Consider the following 26,761-nt stretch of genomic DNA (forward strand, 5'->3'; position numbering starts at 1 on the left):
CATCACAACTGAAGCACATCAGAGGGTCAACTTGCTCAAGATACTAGTATTTTACTCATTTATTTTTCAGGATAAATCATTACCATTTGAACCTGTAAAATCATGAAGTCATACACTGGTTTGGGTTGGAAGGAACTCTTAAAAACCACCTAGTTCTATTCCCCAGCAGGGACTTTTTCCACTGGAAAAATGGACACTTCAGTTGCCCAAAGACTCATCAAATCTGATTTTTTACACTTGCAATGATGAAGTATCCACAACTTCTTTAGTCAACCTGTTCCAGAGTCATAGCACTCTCATGAAAAATTTCTTCCCTTACAGTCAATCTAGTTCCACCTTCTTTCACACTGAAACAGTAGACACTTTCAGTGTATATCCTGCTAAAAAGTCTCTGTATTGTGGTGAAGCCACAATAAAGATTCGCCAGAGACTGTGAAGAAGCCAGGAAGACTTAGCTATGTTGGTGTTCTGTGCATTTCCTACACATGGGGATTAAGACCTCTTTTTCTTAGGGAGCTGCCTGTCCTGCTCTCCTTTATCCCTGAGGGCAATTCATTTCCCAGGGACTCCTATAAACTGATTTTTTAGACAGATGGAAATTCACTCCTAAAATTCAAGGTCTTCATTTTACTCTTCACCTGGCCCGTATCTCTCAGGATCATGAATTCCACAAGGGCATGATCACTGCAGCCTAAGCAGCCACCTATCCTCACCACTTTATTTCATCTGGTAAGCTTCAGGTCTAGTAGAGCTGCTCCCCTGATGGGGCCATATATCACTTGGCTTAAGAAGCTATCCGAGAGTCTCCTAGACTGCTCAACAGCTGGCTGTACTGCTTTTCCAGCAGATATCAGAGTGACCGAGGTACTATCGCAGGATCAGAGCCTGCAAGCACAATGCCTCCTGCAGCTGATTAACTAAGCTTCACCAGCAGACTCCACTTGATCAGGCAGTGTGTAGCAAACTCCAACTATGCAGTCTCCTTGTTTGGATTTGCCCGTAATATTTATTCACAGCTTCTCAAGCAGCTCATATCTGTTCTTCAAAGACAACTCTGTGCAGTCAATCCATTTTTAACGCAGAGGGCAAAACCCCCACCTCTCCTTCTTTCCTTGCCTATCCTGAACAGTTTATAGACATTGAAAACAATGCTGCCATCGTGTGACCCACTCCACCAACTTCCAGTGATCACGATTAGATGATAGCTTTCTAACTGCACAGCAGCTTCAAATTCCTCCTGCTCTTCACCTATACTACATGCATTGGTATGGAGGCACTTCATCTGCACTACTGACTGTTTCCTTTTTTTTCCTAACTCATTTGAGTCACTTTACACATTACTCTGCTGATTCCTAATTCCTCAGCAGCCCCTGGCAACTCCCTGTTACTCAAAACTCTCACTATTTTTCAAATTCAAAGCTCTCCTTATAACTTTGGCCAGCTTGTTGGAAAAGTTTTTCCAGACTTAGTCAGATGAACTCCATCATTAGTTGTAATACAATAAAAGAAATAAGCAATGTAGCTAGTAAGATGCTTGCCAGTAGGGACAGCAATTTAGCTTTACTGTATTGATTTCCATTAACATTTACCACTAAAACACTTGTTTACATCATACTGTGAGATGCAAGTAATAATTTTGTTTCATACTCAAAGAAAAAGGTATAAAAGTTACCTGGTAGTCCAATATGCTAAATCCAAGTCCCGTGCTTCCTTTCTCCAGCTCAGTATGCTGTACTTCTGCTTCCCACATTGTGAAAGAAGAGTTCTGCATTTCTTCTATACTCTGAGCTGTAGAAGTTTCCAAAGCTGTTTCTTCTGTGTTCGAAGAGCCAGTGAATTCAAGATTTATATGAGCCTGTTAAAGTACAGTGAACGTTACACAACTGTGAACTTGCTGAAAACATTCACAGAGAAAGATAACTTTTCTCAAAACAATGAGAAAGTACAAACATTCTGAAGAGTAAGAAAACAAGCCTGATTATGTCTAGTACAGAATTAATACTTCTGAAACAAATTATCGATGCTGCAAATATATGAAAGGACTCCCCAGTAAAATTATTTACAAAATGGAATTTCTGTCAAATAAATTCAGAAAATCTTGTTAGTATATACGGGCTCAAATACAAAGAAAATATCTGTTATTAAATGATATGCCTATAAACAGGCTTCAACCAAAACGCAGTAGCACTGAGTGAGAACATTTGCAAAAAAAAAGGACATACACGGAAACACATGTATATACATACACATATGTATATACATCTTCCTTTGATTTCATAACAAAGCTCTGCAAAAACCAACTGAATGTTTTGACTTGTCCAGAAGTCAGAATTTCTGCCTTTCCTTCACATCAGTTTTGTTGTTTTGTTATACTGAAAGCTGTTTCTACATGTTTATCACATCAAATTGTGTAGAGCTTTTAACTTACGAGTGACAGAAGCTTGCCAGCCATGAAGTGCACATTCATTTCTACTCAACACAACTCAGAACTTGTGTTGAGTTCAAAACCAGATGAAATATAATCAGACTCTAAAAAAGCCCATCTATAGAAAGAAATCCAAGTAACCTGGGTAGATAGCTCTGTGTCCTTAATGGCTTCTGCACATGGCCTACCAGTATGTACATATTCTGGCTGACCAAACATACAGTTTGCTTTTTTCTATTTATTTGGTTCCAAGACCTAAAATATTAAAGAGGTATTTCTAATCTTATAAAAGACCTCCTCATGCTTTTCTTCAAGGAAGCAGTCTTTCTCTTAGGATTTTTTTTTTTTTTTTTTTTTTTTTTTTAAATACCTTTTCTGCAAGCTGAACCTCAGATAGACTTAGACTCTCCAGTACTTCTGTGGGACTGACAGAGGGAGCCACTGGCCGGCAGCACACCATTGTCACCTTAATTGGCAGTTCTTTCAAGATATTGACTACATCCTTGTGGTTTTCTCCAAGCAAAGAGATCTCATTCACCTCAAGAAATGAAGAATGCACAGTGTTTAGTAGAAGTACAGAGAACAAACATGAAAAAAAACAGAAAAACATAAACCAATGACCTGATTATTTTAAAATTATTCATACACATTTTTTACAAAAAGCTCAAATGGACATTTTCAACCCTCAGCGTCTACTCAGTTTGGAGTTCAGAACAAGCCACCAAGACACGTTTTGAGCTGGAGAGGCTTATAAATTGTGGGATGCCATCTTACAAACACCACATACTCTGTCACTTCATAGAACCTGAGTAAAGCATGTAACATACACACATGAAAACAAACAACACTAGCTGACTTGCATGAAAACAGGTATATTAACCACGAAAACATACGGATCATGTTGATTTCTCCCAGTCACGCAACGCAAACTCACATCTTCATTCTAAGAAAATAATTTAGAAAAGGAAACAAACCACTGTTTTACTCTCTTCACTGTAAAGGGATATTTCTAGTAAGCTTAAATGTTTTTGCTAGATATTCTCCTTTCTTGGCCTTCAATTTAATCTGAAAAAAATCAGCTGTGAGCTGAGATATGCAACTAAGCACATGTAAAATAAAATGCATAAGAACATGTGAAGTAACTGCTGAAACAACTCTGGTTATGGCTGGTATGAAGTGTAAATGTGCTACATTCCCAAACTTGTAACCAGTGAGAAGCAAATAATTTCTCAAAAATCCTACTAAAAGCAGACCAAGAAAAAGTAGAATTTTTTCTTACTTCCAGAAGCTCATCACCACTGAACAGTTTGCCACTTCGTCCAACTGGCCCCTCTGGTAAGATTGATCTAATGAAATGATGTCCCACTGTAGCTTCAAGGCTTATTCCTAGTCCACTGCTTTCACTGAATTTGCTAACCACAGCAACCTAAGATTAAAAAAAAAGAAAAGGTTGCTTTGGACAAATTTGCAGCTATATCCATAACTTTCAGATGCCGTTTACATACAGGGAAATCATTACTTCAGAAAAGAGAAACTAGAAATATTGCAATTTTTAATGCAGACTTTTAGACTGCAAGAACATGTATGCTTCTTAGCTTAGGTCTTTCAACAACACTGTTGAAAAACAGCAGAAACAGATTAAAAGAAAGAATCCAAATTATACTTTCCAATACAATAAAAGCACTGAGAGGGCAAAAAAAATCCACAAGATTAAAATTAAAATCTATAGGCCACATTCAGTGAATGTTTATGCAGTCACAAGCTACTAGACTACTGTGGTAAGCAAACTATCATTATACATTCACAGAGTGTAATCCAGGAATCATGACAAATAAAAACCTATTTGGCATAAAATAACTATATTGCCTAATGTGTGGATAAGAAGTGAGCACCACAGACCCATTCTTTAACCTGCCTTTAGGTGGTGATTTAGATTCTGAGGCAAAAATTACAAGAAAAAAACAAAAGAATACAAATTGAAAGAGAGTCCAATTCAATGTGATTCATGAAAAACAGGAAGAGGCTCTGCATACTCAAATTTGCATTTATATAATAATAGGAAAAACGCTTGGATCAAATGAGAGTCCTGCAGTAAAAACTGCAGCTTTAATCACATACATTACTTCAGCACATGCAAGTGTATGCAACAACAAAGTATCTAATTGTACATATTTTTGCAGAGACTACTTCAAAATTATACGCTGACGTGATTAAGTTCTAAACTCAGATACTGTGTTCCAGCTGTACGTGCAACAAATATCCTAGGCATTATTTATATCATTATACTGAACAACTCATTCACGATGAAGAACTGGCTAGGAGATTTCAAGATCTAGTTTGAATTTTGGCTGATCAAGGAAGCATTGAAATTTACCTCCAATACTGTTTTTTGTCTAATACACATTACCCTCACGAAGGCAGGAAGTGTGTGAAACAATATCCATTGTAACCTAAGATACTTGTGATTATTTGTCTTAGTTTCAGCTGGGGCAGAATTGTTTTCTTCAGTGTCTGATACGATGCTATCTTTTGGTTCTAGGAGAAAAACAATGTTGATAACACACCAATGCTTATAATTTGCTAAGCAGCACTGTACAGAGCCAAGGCCATCCTGAGGAAACAGCCAAAGGAGCTGGAAGGGAACAGAATTAGGACTGCTGACTTAATCTGGTCAAAGGGGTATTCTGTACCACATGATTTCATGCAGAAGAAGTTTTGAAGGGAGTGGGAATTCATCTCTCTTCTGCTGCTTTGGGGCTAGCTGGGCATTGGTCAGGGAGTGTGAGCAATTGCTTGCGTATCACTTGTTATATACATTTATATAATTGTCACAATTATTATCCTTTTCCTTTTCTCTATCTTAGCAAATAGTTTATTTTTCTCAATCCATGAGTTCTACTTTGCTTTTTCAGTTATCTCCCACATTATACTGGAAAGGGGGTAGAGGGGTACAAGTAAACAACTGTGTGGTGCTCAGTCACCTGTTAAACCAAAACATTACTAACATCACCATAGAAAAAAAATATATATATATGGAAAATAAAAGCATCTTTACAGATTAAGGGACATGTGTATAATTTTTTTAAAAGGAATACATTATACACATATTAACAAGGACAGTTAATAACAATTACAGTTTACTTACCACTATTTCATAATTTGACCCCATTATCCTCTGCCATTTTGCCTTCATAGCTGCTTCTTCTGTAGCACTCAGCTGGAAATCTGTAAGTTATATTTCAGATTACTAAGACAAAAACTAAAATGTTCTGTTTATTTCAATCACTGCTAAGGCAGACAGATAAAGCACCATGCAAGACTGCACAATCAATCCATGATGCCAGCACTCTCCTAAATATCACTAAAATCTTGACATGCTTTGTCTCATCGAGTTTAGGCTTGCCAGTGGGAAAACTTGCAGAACTGTGGCAAATAATTTGCAACATGCACAACTTGCAACATCCCAGCCCCCAAAACTGAATGTAATTTGAAAGAGGAAATTCAACCAAAACATTTGTCTTAAATGGCTGGGAAGAAAGGAAACATTGAAATTAACCCCAGTGTTCAGAAAGACAAGCAGACACAAAGTAAATGAAAGTTACACACATGCCTCAAACATTTGTTCAGTCAGACTTTATGTGGGCTGATCAGACCGATTCAGTGGGATGGCTGAAATATTTACAGATGTGATACTACACATGTACAATACAATATTTACATGTGATACTAAATCCTGTTCCTTTCGGACAGACCCTATGTTTTATACAGAGTAACCAAGGAAGAAGTTTTCAAACAAAATCTGTTATTTTCAGAAGTGTAAGCATGACTCTTAAAGATCTTTTAAACATGTAGGCCTTAGAGTGCAGTGAAAGAAGATGTGGCAGCTTTTATTATTATCTTTTTCATTACATTCACTTAGGACCACCCATGTGAAAATAAGTAACTAGCTAAGTATTCACTAAAGAGCAACAATGAAATCACTACTGGAATGGAAGGAGGAGAGAAGAATCACCATGCTACCAAAAATACAGTGACAGGCTAAACAGAACAATGCAGCAGCTCTTAAACTGAATGAAAGTTTATCTGCAAGCTGAAAAAACAGGGAAATTATTTTCTCCTGCTTATTTTTTCCTCATTCAAACTGCTTATATTCTACGGCAGGAAATAAGCAAAGAAACAGACAAACAAGAGCCAGTATTTAGATTAAGCAGTACAGCAGATTCAATGGAACTCTACACACTCATGGTCCTCAGCCCATGCTGTGCATACAGTCAAGCAGTCAAACTCTTTAGGGCTGAATGCTCACTGGAAACAAAGACTAGAATCTTCATTAAAAGATTAAGGTCTGAAGTCACAGTGACTTTTCAGTAGGAATTTGAAGTGATTAACAGCCTCAGTGTCATAAATCTAAACAGAACTCAGGAATATTAATAAAAATAAAGCCAGCTGCATAGGTGCTACGTATGACAGTGCTTCCTCCAAAGCAGAGACCTTGAAGTATCTAAGAAAAGGCCTTAAAAACAAATTCTTCAGCTACCTAGAAAAACGGAAAGCAGAAGTTGTGGGAAGATACACAAAAAATATCTACTAAAAAAAGCATATGGGTGGATGTTTTTCAGCTTCTCTCAAAGTTCTGGATATAAGAAAATGTTAGAAGGTACATCACAGCTGTCTCAATCTGAAAAACATATGCCCCCAAGTGAAATGCAGCAAAGTGCCTTAACTGTGAAAAGAAAGTAGCACTACAAAATAAGAACTTCCACAAAAGGTATGGGAAAAAGCTTATCAGTACTTCAGAACTGACTGAATTTAAATGCTATCACTGAACATAGATTGAAATGAATACAAGCTTGGGACTCTGTGAGATGCAAACTTAACAGAAGAGGATAAAGTCTCCAAAAGGCATTTTAGGGAATAAGTGAAAAAGATGAATGAAGAAGTTCAAGTAGAAATGTACAAATAGACTAAAACAAGAGATAAATATGTAGCAAAAGCAGAATGTTTCAGGTGACAATTTTTGATAAATGTCATTGTTTTCAGACATATGTAGTAGCAGTTGTCAAAGCATTTGACTTACGACACTCAAGAGCACACAAGCAGTACACACTTTCATGTGTGGTTAATTTCTAGATGTACACGCTCAGTTTCATAGCATGCATGCACACAAAACACTGGGTCTTAATATAAGTATAGTCAAGTGCATTTTTACAGAACAAAATACCAAACACTGGGAACCTGTTTCTTGCTCTTTTATGTCCTCTTTGATGTTTACTGCACTGCCACTGCACGGCTGCGATGGAGATCCCTGCTCTGTTTCACTGTTATCTGGAAAAAGAAGAGAAGGAATTTTGAGCTATTTTATGCATTCATCACTTTCATGGATATGCCCAGGGCAGTGACTCCGGACCAGAGAATCCACTGTCTGCAAATAGTACATGGCATGAAGGGCCCAGAAGGAACACTGTATTTTAAAGGTATTTTATCTTTTGTTCATCTTTTGCCTTCTCTTTGTGTCCCTTTCTACCACCCCTACCACCTTATGTTGTTTTTTGTTTGTTTCTCTCCTTTCTCTCATGAAGCACAGGAAGCTGATACTGAAAAATTAAAATGGTATAGACTTGAGGAATGTAATACTTCACAGCTGACAATGTTCTCACTTTTAAAAAATCTCTCCTGCTATAGAATTCTGTTAGGTATGCTGCTGTCTGTCAGCTGTCTTGAACAACTTCTGGACTGGAGAAACAGCACTTTCTAAGCATTTCCTCTCTAAATTCTGCTAAAGGTAGGAATGAGCAGATGCCATACAGAGAATACATTAATAGATCTTTCAAAACCTTATGCAAGTTGTGTATTGTGCTTCAGATTATGAGTTGTAGTATATATCTACTGATATCATCCCACAGCGTAAGTAGCTGAAAAGAATCCATTTATTATCCAGCCTCCATGTAGATACTCTATTCAAACACATGGACTTTCATGATCTGGCACCTGTACTTCAAGATACACACAGTGTAAGATTAAGCTTCACAAATTACATCTCATCATGAGCAAAAATAGTATTTGCCATGTCTTCTGAACTTTGTACACAAACATAATTAATGACCTATCAGATTACTAATAACTTTTAAGCCACTCCTGTCATAACTAAGATTCTTACACAGACATGGAAGAGTAAAAGGAAACAAGACTCATTTTTCCCAATGTGGAGAGTATATCTGCTTTCTTTCCAACACTGCTACCACCTTTTCACATGAATAAAACACTACCTTCCTACTTACTATTCGAAGATTTACAGGATCTAAGCCTTAAAGAACTTCAGCTCATAGCGAAGTGCAGAGCTTTCAATATTTACTTTGAAAATGTAACAAATAATATCACTGTTTCTAAAGGATTAATGAATCTGCAACAGATCAAATTTTCACTCATTTAGAGCACCAGGAACAGCAACCGAGTGCAGCGTCTCATGCACAGACTCGGATGTGAACGATCGAAATTGTTTATTACAAGTTCTCATATCACTTCTCTACCTTCACAAGTTTTCCTTTTCTAGCTTTCCCATCCACCCCTACAACTTTCCCATCCATCTTTACATATCAACAGGACATTCTACAAAACACTTTTCAACCTCGACACAGCTCTTCAACTTCACACAGGCGCTTATCCTATCAGACCCGTGAGACGTTCTTTCTTCTCCTAGAGGTGTCCTTGGTTCTCATGCTGTTTATCTTGCTCCACAGCTTCTGCTCTGGACAGTCTTTCTTGTCTTCCCACAACCAAGAATTAATTTAGTCAACTTTATTCCCAGTCTGTAATTAAGAAGAAAAATATTCCAAGCCAAATTTAAAGTAAAGCCAATTTTAATTACCTTTGGCTGTGCTACTGTCCACTGTTTGTAACATTAAGTCCCTTTCAACAGCAGAATTGAAGTCCTCCTGGGGTTGAATACAATTCTCCTGCTTAAGCCCTCTTCTGACCAAAGTGAGCTGAACTGTTTGTCCGGTGTGTCGCAAAACATCTACTGCTTGTTGGTTAGTAAAACCCTGAAGATTTGTTCCATCCACCTGCAGAATGAAATAGCTTATTAGCAGAAAGATATAAAGTGTCCAGAGTAAAGCAATACTTCCAGCGCTCAGCATCAGAATACAAAGCAAGCAGAACAAAAACCTGCAAGACATAACAAAGGTTAAATACACTAACCACTTTCACTTGAACACTCATTAGGTAGCTACATTAGCTAGCTACGAGTCAACACTATAGCAAAGTGGGGAGTATTCTGGGTGCCCGTCACAACAAGGCCATGAAGAGCTGAAAAGAGTCAGGAAGCACTGTTCAAGGTGCCCCATACAGCCTGCCTGATTACTCCAACACCCCCACCTTCAAGTAGGAACTACTTGGGGGAAAAAAAAAAAAAAAGTTTTATGAACAAATAAGTAATACATAAACAAAACAAATAGAGCCATGGTCAGGACAACTAGCTAGAGTGGGGTGAGGAGGAACGCAGTCATTCACTGTAACAGGAAGAAGTACAGAGCACAGCTCTAGGCTCAAATAATCTCAGACACAGGGAAGTCTGCTACTGAACACAATGAAGTTTAATTTCCCTATCAAGCACTGTACCAGCTGCCCAGTTGTTATTTATAGTCCAGTATTTTAATGACTACAGTTTTAGATATTTTACCTCATTAATTCAGTTTTGTTTTCTGAATACTCCGGAGTTGCTCAATTTCATCCCACTGTCCCCAGCATACACAATTTTTTGTTCTTCTTACTGTAAACTCAAATCTCACACTTCCAAACCAGTAATTTCTGAACTACCTTCCAGGAGCATAACAACTCCTTACTCCAGTAACTGTTTGGGACTATCTGACATATACACTCCATTATTGTAACTGCTCCTGAAAAAAGAACAGTTCCACTTTCACCTTTAATCATTTTCTTGCTTTTCTGAACTACTTCCAACTCTGGCATCCTTCTAGATGTTAGGTAATGAAAAATAACCTGTGACTATTTAATGTTCCCTACATCTAAGTAAACCACATTTTTCCCCTTCTCTATCTGCAAGTCCAGATGTAAGGTATGAAAATATTTTTTCAGAAAGTCAAAATTCCTAATAAAATTTTAATAACATACGTTAAAAATCATTTTGAAAATAGTTCCATAATTTGTATCAAACTTTGAAACTCTGCCTTTATGAACCAGTTTCAACGGTCCTACTGATAAGTGCACAGGAGCAGATTTCCTTAAGAAATTAAGTTACACGTGAGTTACATGTAGCATAATCAGAAAGCTAATGTAATTAAAGGCTCAGTTAAAAAGGATTGACCACTTCAGTGACAATCTTAAATGTTTTAAGCAAGTATTTTACAAGCGTGTTTTAACAACTCATATAAGAATAAAGCTTTGCAAGCATTTTCATCTCTTTGCTTACTTACAACTATAATTTGATCTCCCACATGGATTCTGCCATCTTGTTCAACAGCGCTGCCTTTTGTAATGCTTTTCACAAAGATGCCAGAAGGCTCTGGTATGAAAAAACAGAGCAATTTACATTAACTAATAAATTAACGAAACAGTTTAAATAATGTAAATAATTACCACTAATATCATCAGCGAAGAGAGACAAGAAAGAAATTACAATCTACAAGTAAGATAAGCAAAAAAAAAAATCAAGAACGTATATGTTTTAAATAAAACATATATAATATTATTTTTCTAAAAGATGAGTCTCATATGCTTGCATTGGACGCGATTTTACTCAAGATTTTGCAACTCCAAATTCCCACTGGTTTCAACAAAAAATCAACACTGGCCAAAAAAATAAATAAATAAATTTTAAAAAGCATCTATTTTTCTATTTTTCTTGGTTAGATTTAGAATTGAAAAGCAGAAAATTTGGTTTGGGTACACTAATCTGGTGAAATCTGTATTTTCTGTATGCTCAGTATGCTTAAAAAACTGTGTGCTTGGGTAAACAAATGCAGAATGTTACAAACAAGGACTAAAATGTTTGCTCGAACCAGCTTTCCAGTAAAGCACTATTTGATCCAATTAAAAAAAAAAAAAAAAAAAAGATGAGAGAAAAGCAGAAAAAAATCCAAACCTCAAAATAAATCCAGCTTAGACAATTAATCACTTTGAATCAGAAGAAAAAGTAAGATACACAAACTATGGAAAGTCTAATAAAAAAAAGAAATCCCAACAGCAATTTTGAAAAAAGAATCAGTTTCAGAAAAAAAAAACTCAGAAAAATGCAAAACAACTTCATCTCAGTGAAGAGAGAATATCTAGAAGTCCTACATGGATGACTGCAGTATTATATACAAAATAACATTAGCATGAACGGGTACGAAATCATGGTCACAGCCCTGTAAAAGGGTTTTAACAGCTGTCAAGATATACCAGTGCCTTCAAAGAGCAAAAGACTTGTCTTATTTAACCTCAGTATGACAAAATTTAGCAAAGAGGATGGTCAGATTTCTGGTTTGCTCTAATTACTACACTCAACTTACGAAAAGACAAGTATATTTAAATTATGAGAATGACAACTGTTTTCTGGTTTTTATTAGTTTTTTTTTCCTAGGTTTTGAGAATATTTAAATGGCTCATCTTCCTAGTTTCCAAGTATTTTTATATCCTGTAACAACTGCATAGTAAGATGTTATTTGTCAGGTTAAAGAAAGATTTAAGTAGAGTCCTCATTGTCCAACAGTTTTATTGCTGATTTATTTGTCAGATGAAATTGTTCTTTACCTAATTGTTATGTCATAAAATTAAGGATGCTCAATTAGCACCTAAGGCATGAAGATACTGTAATGCAGTCACACATAGCATAATAATTTGAAATCCATTCAGCGAAAACATGCTGTGACATCTATCACACGTTCTATGATTTTATTTGCCTTTTGAAGGTTTTACTGGAAGATACTAAAGAGCACACTTAAATCAACCATGACTATTCTAACTTACAGAACAGTTTGCTTAAATTGCTTCAGCTTCTCAAAGACAGTTAATTATGCCAATAATATGCAATATATCTACCCATAAGGTTTCCTAACATGTATACGAGTAAGAGTCATAAGCACAGTATTTTGAGAAGGTTTAAGGAATATTTGAAAACTGTGCCTTCTTAACTGTGTTTTATTTGCCATATCCTTCTAGGGAGGCACCAGAGAGTTCTGAATCATTACTCTGAAAATTGTAATTGAAATTACATAGAAAAAATACACAACTGTACACGAACACTGATGCACTTACTTATTCACAGTGTGAATTTGGGAGCCAATGAGTAAGTTAACCTAAATCTGTAACAATCCAAGGGATCAACAAACTCTGAGTATAGTCAGAGGTCACTGAAAGGAATTTTGGATCTGCTAGTTAATATTATACATGCTGCTTAAAAAAAATATATATATATATAGTAACACTTCCTGAAACTCATCAGAATGTTAATGTGTTAGCTTGTCTTTAAAACTGAAAATCTGATTTTAAAAGTCCAACCAGCACTTGTAAAAGTGACTCGATCCATCTCAGTAATATTTTTTGACAACACAATCAGCACAAGCTTAAGCTGAGAGTGAATTTAAAACCTAACTATAAAAATACAAAAAACAATTTGGGTTTTTATAACAAAAACTGATTACTTCTAAACTGAATCTCTTACAAAAGGAAAATAATTCCATTTTCTTTAAAAAGGTATTAGATGATTAAGGATTTTTAAGAAATGTTATCCACAGAGTAAAGATAGATGCATCAAAATTTAATGCAGCTACATCTTACTACATGGTAAGTTGTAAGACTGTAGGAATCTATAATTACCTGATGTTTTGTCTCCAATGTAACCAGCAATAGTTATTCCTAATCCTTGGATATTTTTAGTGAGTTCCACATTAAACTTCTCTCCTTCTTCACAACTATCAACAGAAGCGTCTGTCTAATAAGAAAAATATTAAGAAAGCATGCAATATTAAACATAGACATGAAGAGAAAAAAAGAAAAGGTACAAACTTTATTTTTGCTCATAAAAACAGAGAAGTGCAGCATAGGTAACATGTTTAACCATAAAGCAACACAAATCATGCCTTCTCCAACTCTTGCCTCTAGGATATTACTCTTCAGGCTATAAAATCATTTGATGAGTAAAAATGACTAGAATTTTAAAAACTGAACAACAAACCTCTTCTACACTAAGTTACAGAAACTGTTTTTAAATACCATATGATGTAGCTTACAGATTTTCTGGAACTTCCTAAAAATCAATCTTAGACTCTTATCTTAAAAATACATTCTTCTTCTATTTGTATAAATTCCTGTTCAATAGCTACAACTATTTTTTCCTATGCATACAAGTTTAAAACAGAATTAAAGCTATTTAACTGAGGCAATTATTTTTCTTGTTCTTTGGAAGACTTAAAAAATTTTTTTTTAGACAGTAGCAATTGAAGTTCCACTTAGCTAAATAATGACAACCTCCACTAAGACCTACTGCATCCTTCCAGACGTCCACAACAAAGAATATCATGGCAAATAATTCATTTACTTTTTGTTAATAACAGTATCCATTACAGGAGAATGTATATTAAATTCACATTTCAGTAGTAATGCTTTAGTATTAACAGAAAAAAAATACCATTTAAAAATCTTAATGTCAACATTAAAAAACACTTTTTTTCAGAAACTTCAGTCTTTCAGCTGTCTGAAGTGTGTATTTACTATCCACTTCCATAGCTGACAAGTGTCAGTGCATGGCTACGTGTTTATACAGACATCAGTACTTACGAATAGCTATTTCAAATATATGTGTAAGTACAGTAAAAATCTATAATGAACCCGCTGTACTCCTATTTCATGTTGCCTCTTGCATGGTAAGACAGGCTGTCCTGCTTCTCTCTTCCTTCCCACCCCTCACCTCTCTAAAAAGAAAAAGACACTTCAGGAGAGCTATGATACTATTTGCTAAAAGAGAATCTGACTTCTGATTTCAGCTATTTATCTGAAAAACGCCATCTAAAAACACAATCAGAGGAAAAATAACATTCTAGTGCTTTAACTACCCTTTACAGTTTTGGAAGAACAATATGCTCTCACAAGAGCATCACACAGACTTAGGCCACTATGTTTTTGTAAGGAAGCAGACAAACCAAGAAAAGGTGTCTCATCATCACCTTCACTTCACTGACGTTTAATACCCAGATTCAATTTGCTGAGGATTGCAGCATCATTGAGTGTTCCCTCCTCCAAGAAGCCTCTGTGCAGGCAAAAGCAGTTTTAAAACAGTCTGCTCCTGACAGGAATGGTGTACTAGGTATTAAAAGCAAAGGAAACGAAGGAAGCAAACAAATGAGGCCTCTTGGAGGCTCACAGCTTTTTTTTCAGTGTATCAAATTCTACATATCCTGCAAATGGCCTCATTCTGTAACCACAGAAAAGCAAATGCTCAAAAATATATACAGATGAATTATAGAATTCAGCTTCCTTTCTCAAATTGTCACTTTACAGATCACTAATAGGTCATATATTATTCATTTTATCTACAGGAAAGCCATGGTCTAATGCCTCAGTGCTTCAGAGACAGCAGCAGAGACATCACTCTCTCCTCTTAAGAGACTCCAGAATGACTGAAAGTGTGCATGTTAAGATTAACTATCTTAGTTAACCTTATACTCATCCAGACTGTTGTGGTTATATCTGTTTTTTTCCACAGATCCCATTACAACAAACAGAATGTAAAACAATGGCAGTTATGTAAGGATTTATTAAAGAAGGCTTTTTAATTTTGATGTATCTGAAAAGCAATTTGTAGCTAGCGAGAATATATCTAAAGAACAACAGGAAAAAGTAAAATGGAAAATTCTTTTCAAAGCATAAATTTTATCTATATGTAGGCTCAGAAGCACCTTTTTGTCTCATATATTCCACATATTCACATTTAATTGTATCTGATTATAATTACATATAATTATGTGACAAAACAATAAGGGCTTTAAACTAGATTTGAAGTAGGAAGAGGATAAAACCCAGCTGTTGAGAGATGAGCCTACAGGCTGGAGTTGTGTGTGAGACCAGTAGAGCAGCTGAAGTCCACCTACAATGTTGGTGATAACCTATCAGATGGCACGCCACAATCAGAAGGGCTGCATTCTAGTGAGATGCTTCAGTCTAATACACAGGGCACTGGATACAATGAAGCACGTTCGAAATGCTTCTACACCAGTGAATGCAACCTATGGAACAGTTAAGAAGAGAGAGAAGCCTTGGGTCAGTCCAGAGCTATGATGTCACTGCTGTAAGTGAAATCTAGTGGGAAAAGTCCTGTGACCGGTGTGCTCTGAACAATTACAGGCTTCTCAGAAGAGACAGGCAGAGGAGGAGAAGCAGAGTGGTGCTGCGTATGTAATGCAGAGGCTGGACTGTATAGAGCTGTCAGCTAGTGATTACATACAGTCGAGAGCCTTTGGTAATGACTTTTTCAAGTCAAATATTAATTTCATAGTTATCTTTTCACAAATAATTAAAGTACCTGGTAAGGACTAAGAGATAAGCAAATAAAGACGATATTTCTGTGAGAATCCTCTATAGACCACCCAGGCAGGAAGGTAATACTGATGAATTTCTTCTAAGAAACTAAGAGAGCCCTCTGCCCTTGTCCTTATGGAGGGCTTCAATTTGATAGACATTAACTGGGACACCACACATCTCATACAAGCAAGTCCAGGAGATTTCTAAAACACCTTTCTAGTACAGGTACTAAGGGAGCCAGTGAAGAAAGGTGCCCTCCTAGATTTGTTGCTTGTGAACACAGAAGACCTCACTGCTGGCTATCTTGACCAAGTGACCATGATGTAGTCAAATTTAAATTTTTTGGTGATAGGAGGAAAACTGCCACAAAAACCTCAACCCCAGACTTGTGGAGAGCAGATTCCAGACTGCTCTGGGAACTAGTTAGGAAGCTACCCTGGGATATTCATTTTGAAGGCACTGGAGCCCATCAGTGCTGGTCACTTTTTAAGTACCACCTCCTGAGAGCTAAGAAATAGGCAATTTCAAAACATCAGAAGTTAAGGAGGCAGGGCAGAAGGCCTGAAACAGGGGGCTTCTTCTAGAGCTTAGGCAGAAAGTGTATGGCCACATGAGAAGACTACAGAGATGCTGTTTGCCTTTGCAGGGAGAAAATTTGTGCAGCTAAAGCTCAGTTTGAATTGAAGCTGGCCAATACTGTAGTGGACAATACAAAGGGGTTTTTAAAATATGTTAACAACAAAAGGAGGAGCAGAGAGAACATTGGTTCATTTCTTGATGAGAATTGTCACCTTAAAAAAGGGAGAGATGAAGATGAAGCACAGATATTTGATGCCTTCTCTGCCTCTGTAACACCGATAGTGGGCTCTGGGACCGCAGATGCCCCATTTTGGAGGACTGTGACTGTGGTAACAATACTCCCAGACCATTTTGAATCGGATGCATATAAATCCACAGAGCCCAATGGGATTCATACCAGGATTCCCAGAGAGCAGGCCAAATGTCATCACAAGACCTCTCTCAATTATTTTTCACTGGTCTTGGGAAACGGAAGAGGTTGAGTGGAAGTGGCAAACGCTGTTCCAGTTTTCAAGAACGGCAAGAAAGAAGACCCCAGTAACTACAAGCCTGTCACTTCAGTGCCTGGTGAAATTATGGAGAAAAGTATGCTGGGAGTTATTGAAGAACACCCAAATGACAACGTGGTCATTGGTCACAACCAACACAGTTTCATGAGGGGAAGGCTCTGTTTAACTAACTTAATTTCCTTTTATGACAAGCTGACCAAGGGAAGCCAGTTGGTATCTTTTTGGATTTCAGTAAAGCTTTTGATACTGTTTCTCACAGTATTCTACTGAACAAAATGCCCCGCACATAGCTAGCCAAAAACCTAATGTGGTGCGTGAGCAACTGGCTGAGAGGTTGGGCCCAAAGAATTATAGTAAAGAGAGTTACATCAGGCTGGCATCCACTCTCTAGCAGGGTTCCCCAGTGCTCCATTTAAAGGCCAATTCTCTTTAACATCTTCATAAATGACTTTGAGGTAGGACTAAAAGGCGCTTTTATCAAGTTTGCTGATGATACTAAACTAAGAGGAACCACTGACTCCATCAAGGGTGGAGAGGCCTTGCAGAGAGACCTAGATGAATCAGAGAGCTGGGCAATCACCAACTGGTTGAAGTTTGACAAGAGAACCTCAGAAAGGGCAACCCTGGCTACACACAAAGACTGGGGAATAAGACAATGGAAAGCCGCCCTGCTGAAAGAGGCTCAGGGGTCCTGGTTGACAGCAAATTGAATCTGAGTCCACAGTGTGCTCAAGCAGTCAGGGAGGTCAACTGTACCCTGAGGTGCACCAAGCATGGGATTTCTAGCCAGTCAAAGGAAGTGACTGTTCTGCTCTACACTGCACTGGTGCAACCTCACATTGGCAACTATGTGCAGTTTTGGGCACCACTGTACAAAAAACACATAAAACTATTAGAGTCCAAAGGAGGGCTACAAAGATGGCAAATGGTCTAGAGGGGAAGACTTACGAGGAATGGCTTAAGCATCCACAACCTCCTTGAGCAACCTGTTCCAGTGTGTCACCACTCTCTGAGTGGAAAAAATTCCTCCTAATATCTAACCTAAACCTCCCCTGACTTGGTTTAAAACCATTCCTCCTTGTCCTCTCTATCACTATCCACTCTTGTAAAATAAACAGTCATTCTCCTTTCTATTTATATGGTCCTTTCAAATATCAAGCGGCCACATAGAGGTCACTCCAGAGCCTTCTCTGCTCCAAGTGAAACAAACCCATTTCCCTCAACCTTTCTTCATGGGAGAGGTGCTCCAGCCCTCTGATCATATTACTGGCCCTCCTCTGGACCCATTTCAAGAGTTACACATCCTTCCTGCACTGGGGTCCCCAGGCTTAACGCAGCCCAAAACACAGTTGGCCTTCCGTGCTGCAAGCGCACACTGCTGGCTCATGTCCAGCTTCTCGTCTACCAGGACACCAAGTCCTTCTCCACAGCGCTGCTCTCAAGATCTCCTGGTTTCTTCTCCTGGTTTGCATAAATACCTGGAATTGCCCCAACCCAAGTGCAGCACCTTCTACTTGGCCTTGTTGAACCTCATCAGGTTCTCATGTGCCCACTTCTCCAGCCTGTCAACTGATGATATGGAAATAAAAATGATTATGAAGAGAAAAATTATAAGTGAACTGTGAAATGTTACAGAAACAGCATGCTCTGAAGAAAAAATTACATGGATACTTTCCAAAGTATTACTGCAAAATCACAAGCAAGTCCAAGGGTTTATTAATCCAGAAGTTATCCAGGTTATATCTTTATTTCCAACCCTGCATCTTGGAAAGATTTAAGCATGCAGTTCCTTGCAACGTGGACTGATGACATTTAAAATCTCCCAGAGAGTAAGATAAAAACACTGCTACTGAGAATAAAAATGCTGACTTTTGAGAACATAAGCATGAGAGACATTCAAATAGAAGTTAAAATAAAATTATGTTTGAAGTATAGGTATGCTACAAGTATATTTACTGTTGCTTACTTGTTTCTCTGGTGTCGGGATGGGTACTGGAGTACCTGGTGGGACTGCTGGTGGAGGTGGTTCCTCAACAGGACCTCTTGCAATTACCAGTTTCACTCGATTTCCACACTGCCTCAGAACTTGTGCCACCTGTTCACTGCTCATTCCAGTCAAGTCAGTATCACCAATCTTCAAAATGTGGTCTCCACTACATAATCTCCCATGCTGGATGGGAAAAATAAACAGTGAAGTAACCACCCTGCAATTTCTCCCATAAATAATAAAATTAGGGAATGACTACACAACTTTAGTAACCTGTAACGCATATGAACTAGAGACTATTTGAATACCAAATCAACATCCTCATAGCATGGTAGAAGACAAGTGTGTTACCTAACAGCACACTAATTTTGCTAGATATTTCTCAAAAAATATCTTGGACATTCTTTATTTACACAGTCACCTAAGCACGAAAAAAATGCACATAGTTATGACTACCACCTGCTAATATGTTACAGTTGTTTAGAGAATTCCAGATTTCATTTCCAAACACAGCATAAAAAGGTATACTCAGCATTATGATTCTATTTAAAAAACAGCTCTCAGAATTAAGCAAAACTTAAAATACACTTCTCTCTTAGTGTGATTCAGTTAGTTATACTGTTTCACACTTCTATTTATTTAGGTTTATTCTCCTGTTTAAATAATAACAGTGTTCATAAGAATTTAGCCCATAGGAAAGTATTAAAGTGTCTCTAAATGAATTTGTCTGTTTGCTCAGGGTCGAGCTCAAAATGGGTTCTGATGACCACTTTCACATAGGTAGCTACACAGCCTGTGTTCTAAAGCAGACCTATGAAGGCTGACGCTTGCACTAACTTTAAGAAAGCCTAACGGAGAGATGTATAATCACCATTCTTTTTACCTGCATGGGCAGAGGGGGCAAAATGATTACTGCCTTCTTGAATTACAACTCGTATATTCATGAAAGAATTAGAGGTCTAAATGCATCAGTACCAAACCTACAGTAGATGTAAAAAAGCGATGTGGAAACTACTTCAACTTTTATATTCAAATACACAAGATTCCCAGCACCAAATAAACCTTTACTAAGGAAAAGATTCACCATATACTCTCTTTCCTACACTTCAAAGTAAAAAGCTAGCACTAGTTAGCATGAGTATAAAAGTAAAGAGAAACTTCACACTGTACTGAATGATAAATAGAAAGGTTGGTTGAATTTACCTGATCAGCTACCCCTCCTGGGAGGATGGTCTTAACAATCACTCCTGTTGACTTTCCACCAACTATCCCAAATCCCAAACCTGAGCCATCATTCACCAGCTCTATGGTCTCCACATGCTGCCAGTGCACCTCAAAGGAAAAAACATTAAATTTGCAAACGATAAAAATAAGGATTTATATATTAACACTTATAAATATTTTCTCTTATTCCTCAAGTATGGTTTCAAACGAAGGAAGGTAGGAGGAAGGGTAGTCAACAGAACCAAAAGTTCAGTTCAGTTGGAAGGGACCTACGAAGCAAAAGTTAAAACATGTTAATGTGGGCATCATCCACCGTGTCATAAACACTAATGATCACAAGGAATCAAGTATCTTGCTAAGAAGTTTGCCCCAGTGTTTGACCACTTCCACAGTAAAGAATTGTTTCTAATGTCCAATGTGAACATCCCACAGCATAGCTTTGTGCCTTGGCCACATATCCTGTCATCAGTTAAGTGGGCTGTCATCAGTTAAGAAGGTCTAGCCACTCCTGAAAATGATTGCTGGAAGAGTTTATGCAACTATCTATGACTGTCCACCTCCTTGTCGGTGAGAAAATAATACTGCTGCTTCTAGGAAACCTCACAGAATTGGAAAACAAAACCTTCAAATATGTGAACATTCACACTGGCACACGAAACACATCAGAAAGTATAAACCCCATTCAAAGACTAAGACTAAATGCAGCAGTAGAAATTGCAAGTTATATATTAACAGAATTTCTCCCTGTGCAGTGAACAAAGCTTTCGGAGTTGTCTGCAGCATTGCACGGAAATGACTCTGACTGTAGGCTTCATTTTGCAGCAGAAGTGTAACTGCTCTGAAAGACAAACAGTAGTTCACACAGTACAGTACTGAACAGATGACTGTAACGTTCATGGTATTGTTTTGTTCAAGAAAAAAATCACATCATTAACCCATCTAAAATTTAAAACCAGAGCTGGTGTTTGATCAGGAAGGACCTCAAAAATAAAGTGTTATTTTGGAATAAATCAAGATACTGCAAATATAAGCCACATGATACTTCTTGGTATCCACAGCCTTAACATAAGCCAAAGACAACAAAACAAATCCCAAACAAAAAAGGAGGGCTTCAAGAAAAAACCACTTTTCAGAAGCAACTGAAAACTAAGGGAAATGACTAGAAATGACTAGAAAAAACATGCATAAGAAAAAAAATGAATGAGCTATGGCATGTTTTAAAGGAACATTTTTCAAAAAGATGTTTGGAAAATACAGAGGTAATCACAAAAAGAAAGAAGTACACAACACAAACACTGCAAGAAAGCAGGCCTATCCTGTGCATTGACAGGAAAGGGTTATCTGATCTGCAATATTTCTGCACACATAAGGAAACAATAAGGCAAGGCTTCTGAAATTCTGTTACCAAATGTTTTATGCTAGTAGCTAAAATACACTAAAATAGTTGATAGAACGTTCCATATACCTCTAGTTACAGACTACCCTGAAGAAGACTCACAGATAAATGAACAGTAAGATCCAAAGATACAACCCTGGGGGGAAGCAAAAATGTATCAGCCATTACATGAGGAAGATACTAGGAAGAGAGAAGCATAGCATTACTGTTCTTCTGATTTATCTTCTCTTCATCTAGATGTGTAAAAGCTTTCAAAAGCAGAAGAGCTGACTTCTGTGCGTCCTAAAGTGTGCCCCTACCTACAGCATTTTGATAGCTTCCTCTATTGCTTTATTTGAGACCTACTCTTATAACAGAACAAAGGAGCAGAGAAATATCCACTGAGCTGGTTGTGCGGATTAGTATGCAGTTCCACAGAAATTTCTTTTTGCCCACAAAAGGAAAAAAGAGCTCTTGTTCACTGCTACGTTAAAACAGAACTTCATACAGGAATGTAAATCTGCTGTATTTGCAATGTTGAAGATACAGTTTGGCAGATGGAAGGAGTATGGCCAACACTGAGATCCCCACAGCAAGACTAAGCATTTTCTACTCTTTGCATGGGACAAAGCGCAACAAAGATACCTGGAAGAAAAATCTGCAGATGAAAAAAATATACATGCAAGTTACAATAAAAAATCCCCAAATATTAGATGATCTAAGCAATACACACCCAGAAGTGAATACACAGACACCTGGGTTATACTCACCGGGTTGGAATGGGCTGAAACTGTGCTAGCAGCAGATGGAGACCGAGAAACTACAGGACTGATGAGCTGAGGAAAATTGCCTCTGGCCACAACTAGCTGGACATTATCTTTTGCTTTCTGTAGGATGCTGATAGCCTGTTGATGTGTAATTGTCTGATCAAGGGCTTGTCCATTAATAGCAAGGATTTGATCTGCTTCCTTCAGCTTTCCATCTCTGTCACATATGCATCAACAGGGAAGGGGGGTGACAAACCAACCAAACAAGAAAAATCAAAAAAGTGTTGCCACAGCAATTATAATATTTTGACAGTTTTCCAGTACTTTCAATATCCTCTTCTCTATTTCAACTACTTTTTAATCTTTCCCTGCAGTTCTGCTGAAAGGAGCTGATGCAGCACCCTGGTGATTGCTTCCTTTGAAGCTAATCCTTCTGCCACTCTCCCCTGGCTCCTACCCCCTAGCTACCTTTCTTCTCCTTGTACCTCCATCCGAGACTAAGCATATTAGATCTCAAGTCACTCCCAACCATTGCCTGGGAACTTATGTATATTCCCAACTTTGAGCCTCCTGCCTAACAGACCAACTGCTCTACTTTGTTCAGTGCACCCATTCTGAATATTCATCAAACCATTGACTGGAACACATTTCCATCAAGATGTTATGGTACCTAGTTTTGTTTCATACAAACAAAAAAAAAAAAAAAAAAAAAAAGGGGGAAGGAGGTGCACCGAGAAAAAACAGAAAAAAAAAAATCATAAAATAGATCCCTTTTAAGTGAGAAAAAAAGGCATGAATAAATTATACAATAATTCTTCACTTTCTGACAAAGGAAGCACTACTGTAAAACTACATACCAAGCCCTTCCCTAGACCCACTTCAAATTAACTTTATAAAGCCTACACAGACAAGTTGTCCTCTGCCTCCTTCACTGCTTCTATCTGTTTCACAACACAGTGTCCCAAGCAGGGACACTGGCCACGTCTTCAGCATCCCAAAGTGGCAGTGCTTTACAAAACAAAGGGCAGTACTGCGCATAAGAATCCATATTACACCAGCTTCTATATTACAAGTAGTCAACAACATTCACAAAAAAACGCTATTTGGCTTTAACATATAATATTTTACTTGTGAACTTGAACTATTTGCCAGAGGGCTCTGAAATATTTATTACTACCGGGACCTTTCTGATCTTTCTGATCATGACTGCAAGAACTGTAATAGTGAGTAATGCTAGGCTGCATGGCTCAGGGTGCCAAGTGAAGCACATGCTCATACCACAAATATATAAACTCAATTGTAGTGTGACATTAACACCTGGCACAGTACAATATTTCAGTTGTCATCTTACCTATGTGCCACACTTCCCTCCTGGATTTCTTGCACAAATATTCCTAATTCTCCTCTGTTTTCACTCTTGAGCCCCACAACACTGAACCCCAGGCCACCACTCAAAGGCTTAATAAGCTCAATTGTCTCAACAGGACGACCCTGTTAAGCAGAAGAAATAAAAGGGTACAGATATTAAAAGTGTCAAAGAGCAGAATTACTGAATGTGGTAAACAATTTGTTAAACAAATTTTCAATCTGACCTCTACAACTGGGCAAGGTTACATAAAGTTAGTAACTGAAACAGTTATTCAGTTCTGAAATGTAACTATCATATCAGCGTGGTAATTATTACTAAGGATTTGAGAGAGAAGAGAAAAAAACAGGAAAAATCAGTTCAGTATAGAGCTCAGGTTCAAGAGTGACAAAACTAGGATATTCAGATCTGTACAATCTCAGAGGGTATAGAACAAATTTGATGCAGGACAAGAAAGAAAAGGATGGAATGCAAGGAAAAAGTATAAGTGTGCAAAAGGCTTTCTAGAACATCAGAAGACTTCCCATATCCAGCTCTTTCAAAGGTTAATTAGAAAAATTCCACAACAGATGCATGGCCATTCTCAGCCACAACCTGATTCACATACAACTTCTGCCTACCACAGAATCATAGTAAGATTACAGAACACCACACAGCAAGGTCAGAAAGGAAAAAGAAATTTCTCATCTTATTTTCAATGACATAATTAGCTTTAATTAGTTATGTACACAAGAGCATGCTATATCAAAGCATATCCTACATATGTGCATCAGTGACCACAGAAAGACAACAGCATTCAGATCTATGAGTATCATACTGCCCAGTTAAAGACAGTATCAGCAGAAACAACATCAAGGCTACTTTTCCAATAATGTTTTCTCATGTACCAACTGCTTTTCACATTAAAAGGTTACCTTTGTTTTGTTTTTTATAGGAAGTATGTTACTCTTTTGCCACATTTCAGGATTAGCAGAAAATATGGTTACCTGGGACATACTTCTGATCAGTTGCTCAAAGTCATCACTAGTGGATTTCCCATTAATCTGTGGAGTAATGGATCTGATTGATGCTTCTAACACATTAGCTGGGCTGCCATTCTGCTGAGCCAACAAATATGACTCATTATGCGGTAAGGACCCTGCATTCACACCATGGTGGAGAAGCTGAGGGAATTCACTAGTGGAATGTACAGAAGGAGTAATATTTACCTGAAAAAGATTAATAACAACACATTTAAGGATACACCAGAGTTCTTCCTACTTACCATAAAGCATCATTGGTTAATAGCTTTTAAAAAATATTATAAATCCCATTTTCTGACTTTAGAAATATTATTTCAAAATTAAAAAAATATGTATTTGTAGTTGATGACTGTTGTAAATCATTAGCTAAAACATGACAGAAGGTGAAAATAGCAGCCTGAAGTACACTAACGCTGCACTGGTGGTAAACAACTGAACAAGCTTTTTCTATGCTGCAAAGCTTTTGGAAAGCAAATTGTTCAATTACATTACAAGAAAAAAAAAAAGCACGCACATTTTGATGAATGAAAAGAAACCTAATCTATGATGTAGGAAACAATGATCTGAATGAGATTTCACCAGTCTGGGTTTCTCCACCATTACATACTAAGGCGGTCTCCGTGACATTCCACACTTTAGAATTACAAACAAAATTACCATGCAACTCCAGTGTCACCAGGCTGATCTGAAAACCAGTCATATACACACAGATCTGACAATACCTTTCTGTTACAGCAGAAAATAAGAGAAGTACCTACCTTGCACAGACCTAGTAAATAACCTAATTTCATGCAGCTCTCAAATGGCCAATCCAATGCATGTCTGGGAATGAGGGAACAGAGATACTACTTTATACAAATACATAAAGCTCAGGAGAAGAAACCCTCAGTTACCCATTGTTTCACTTTCTTGTTTACTATCAACAGGGACTGTTTTACTTTACATCAGTTTCATGCATGCGTGACATACTAACCTCACTTCAGGGCCACTTTACTTTGGCCTCAAGTACTTTTAACAGACTCACAGTGCAAAAACACTAGCAATCTGTACAACAGAGAGAAAATTGATTCTCTGTCCTCAAAGCCTTCTTTCTAAATTTCAAAGATCAAGAAAAATAATCTCAATTTGAGAACGTAATCTAAGATAGCCACTAAACCAGTTTCAACTGTTTAGGCTACTGCCTTTAAATTTATCACACTATTCTCCTAAAGGCCTGGTCAGAAGCTATCAGTATAACTCTTCACCACAAAACTCCCTCTCACCTAGGCGATTCAGGAAAATGTATCAGAACAAAGATCATTTGTTCAATATCCTATCTGTCTGGATATAAGTATCAAGATACAGAATAATAAAAGGTAACATTGGAAAGAAAAGCTCTCAACAGCATCAAGCCTTCTTGGCCATAACAAAATGGAAAAATAGTGTACTTTTGAACTCAAGTGACTTTCACTGCAGTGACTATGTTCTGTTGGCCAAGTTCAGGAAGAACTACTTGTTACATTTCAGACAAATCAGAATACTTAAAACACATAAACTTTCTTTAAAAGCATACAGTCATTTTTGCAAACCTGTAAAGAACAGACTGGTAAATTTTGTTCCACAGTAAGTGCATTCAAGAACAGTCTGATCTCCCTTAGGTTGTACGTGTGGATATAAAACTAAGAAAGCCCGTGCTTTACTGTGTTTTCTCATCAGCTGGAGCCCACGCTCCATTAATTCACTTTCATATTCCCAGTGTCAGTGACTTCCATGTATAAAGGTTTGCACTGAACTTGGCCAATTAACATGCTTAGTTTTTGCTCTCCTCCACCTTCAAATCTGCTAACACATTCTCCTGCCATATTCCTTCCTATACAGTTGTCATGGGTACAATCATTACTTATAAAAACATTTTATACCATTGTAATTAGCATGCCTCATACTATTTCTGTTTAAAAACATTTTCAAATTGTCACAGCAATTAGAGTGAATGAGATACAAATTCAAACCGCT

At 37.4% G+C, this 26,761-nt stretch overlaps 1 protein-coding gene across 11 annotated transcripts in view; it reads right to left on the minus strand.

The window, feature by feature from the left end:
• The window catches only part of MPDZ (multiple PDZ domain crumbs cell polarity complex component), a 107,202-nt gene that overhangs the window by 61,715 nt on the left and 18,726 nt on the right, over positions 1-26,761 (minus strand). For 7 of the 11 annotated variants that reach the window (XM_048930973.1, XM_048930981.1, XM_048930974.1 and 4 more), the window contains 13 exons: positions 24,734-24,955; positions 23,733-23,872; positions 22,385-22,598; positions 20,219-20,347; positions 18,995-19,198; positions 13,241-13,355; positions 10,858-10,946; positions 9,291-9,486; positions 7,661-7,750; positions 5,571-5,650; positions 3,705-3,851; positions 2,796-2,963; positions 1,673-1,855 (listed from right to left, as the gene is read on the minus strand). In XM_048930973.1, the coding sequence (XP_048786930.1) occupies positions 1,673-1,855; positions 2,796-2,963; positions 3,705-3,851; positions 5,571-5,650; positions 7,661-7,750; positions 9,291-9,486; positions 10,858-10,946; positions 13,241-13,355; positions 18,995-19,198; positions 20,219-20,347; positions 22,385-22,598; positions 23,733-23,872; positions 24,734-24,955 (1,977 nt within the window). The remainder of the gene's footprint in view (positions 1-1,672; positions 1,856-2,795; positions 2,964-3,704; positions 3,852-5,570; positions 5,651-7,660; positions 7,751-9,290; positions 9,487-10,857; positions 10,947-13,240; positions 13,356-18,994; positions 19,199-20,218; positions 20,348-22,384; positions 22,599-23,732; positions 23,873-24,733; positions 24,956-26,761) is intronic. The other 4 variants (XM_048930976.1, XM_048930975.1, XM_048930972.1 and 1 more) reach the window with 4 other exon arrangements.

This window comes from Lagopus muta, chromosome Z (genome assembly GCF_023343835.1).
Source record: "Lagopus muta isolate bLagMut1 chromosome Z, bLagMut1 primary, whole genome shotgun sequence".
NCBI lineage: Eukaryota > Metazoa > Chordata > Aves > Galliformes > Phasianidae > Lagopus > Lagopus muta.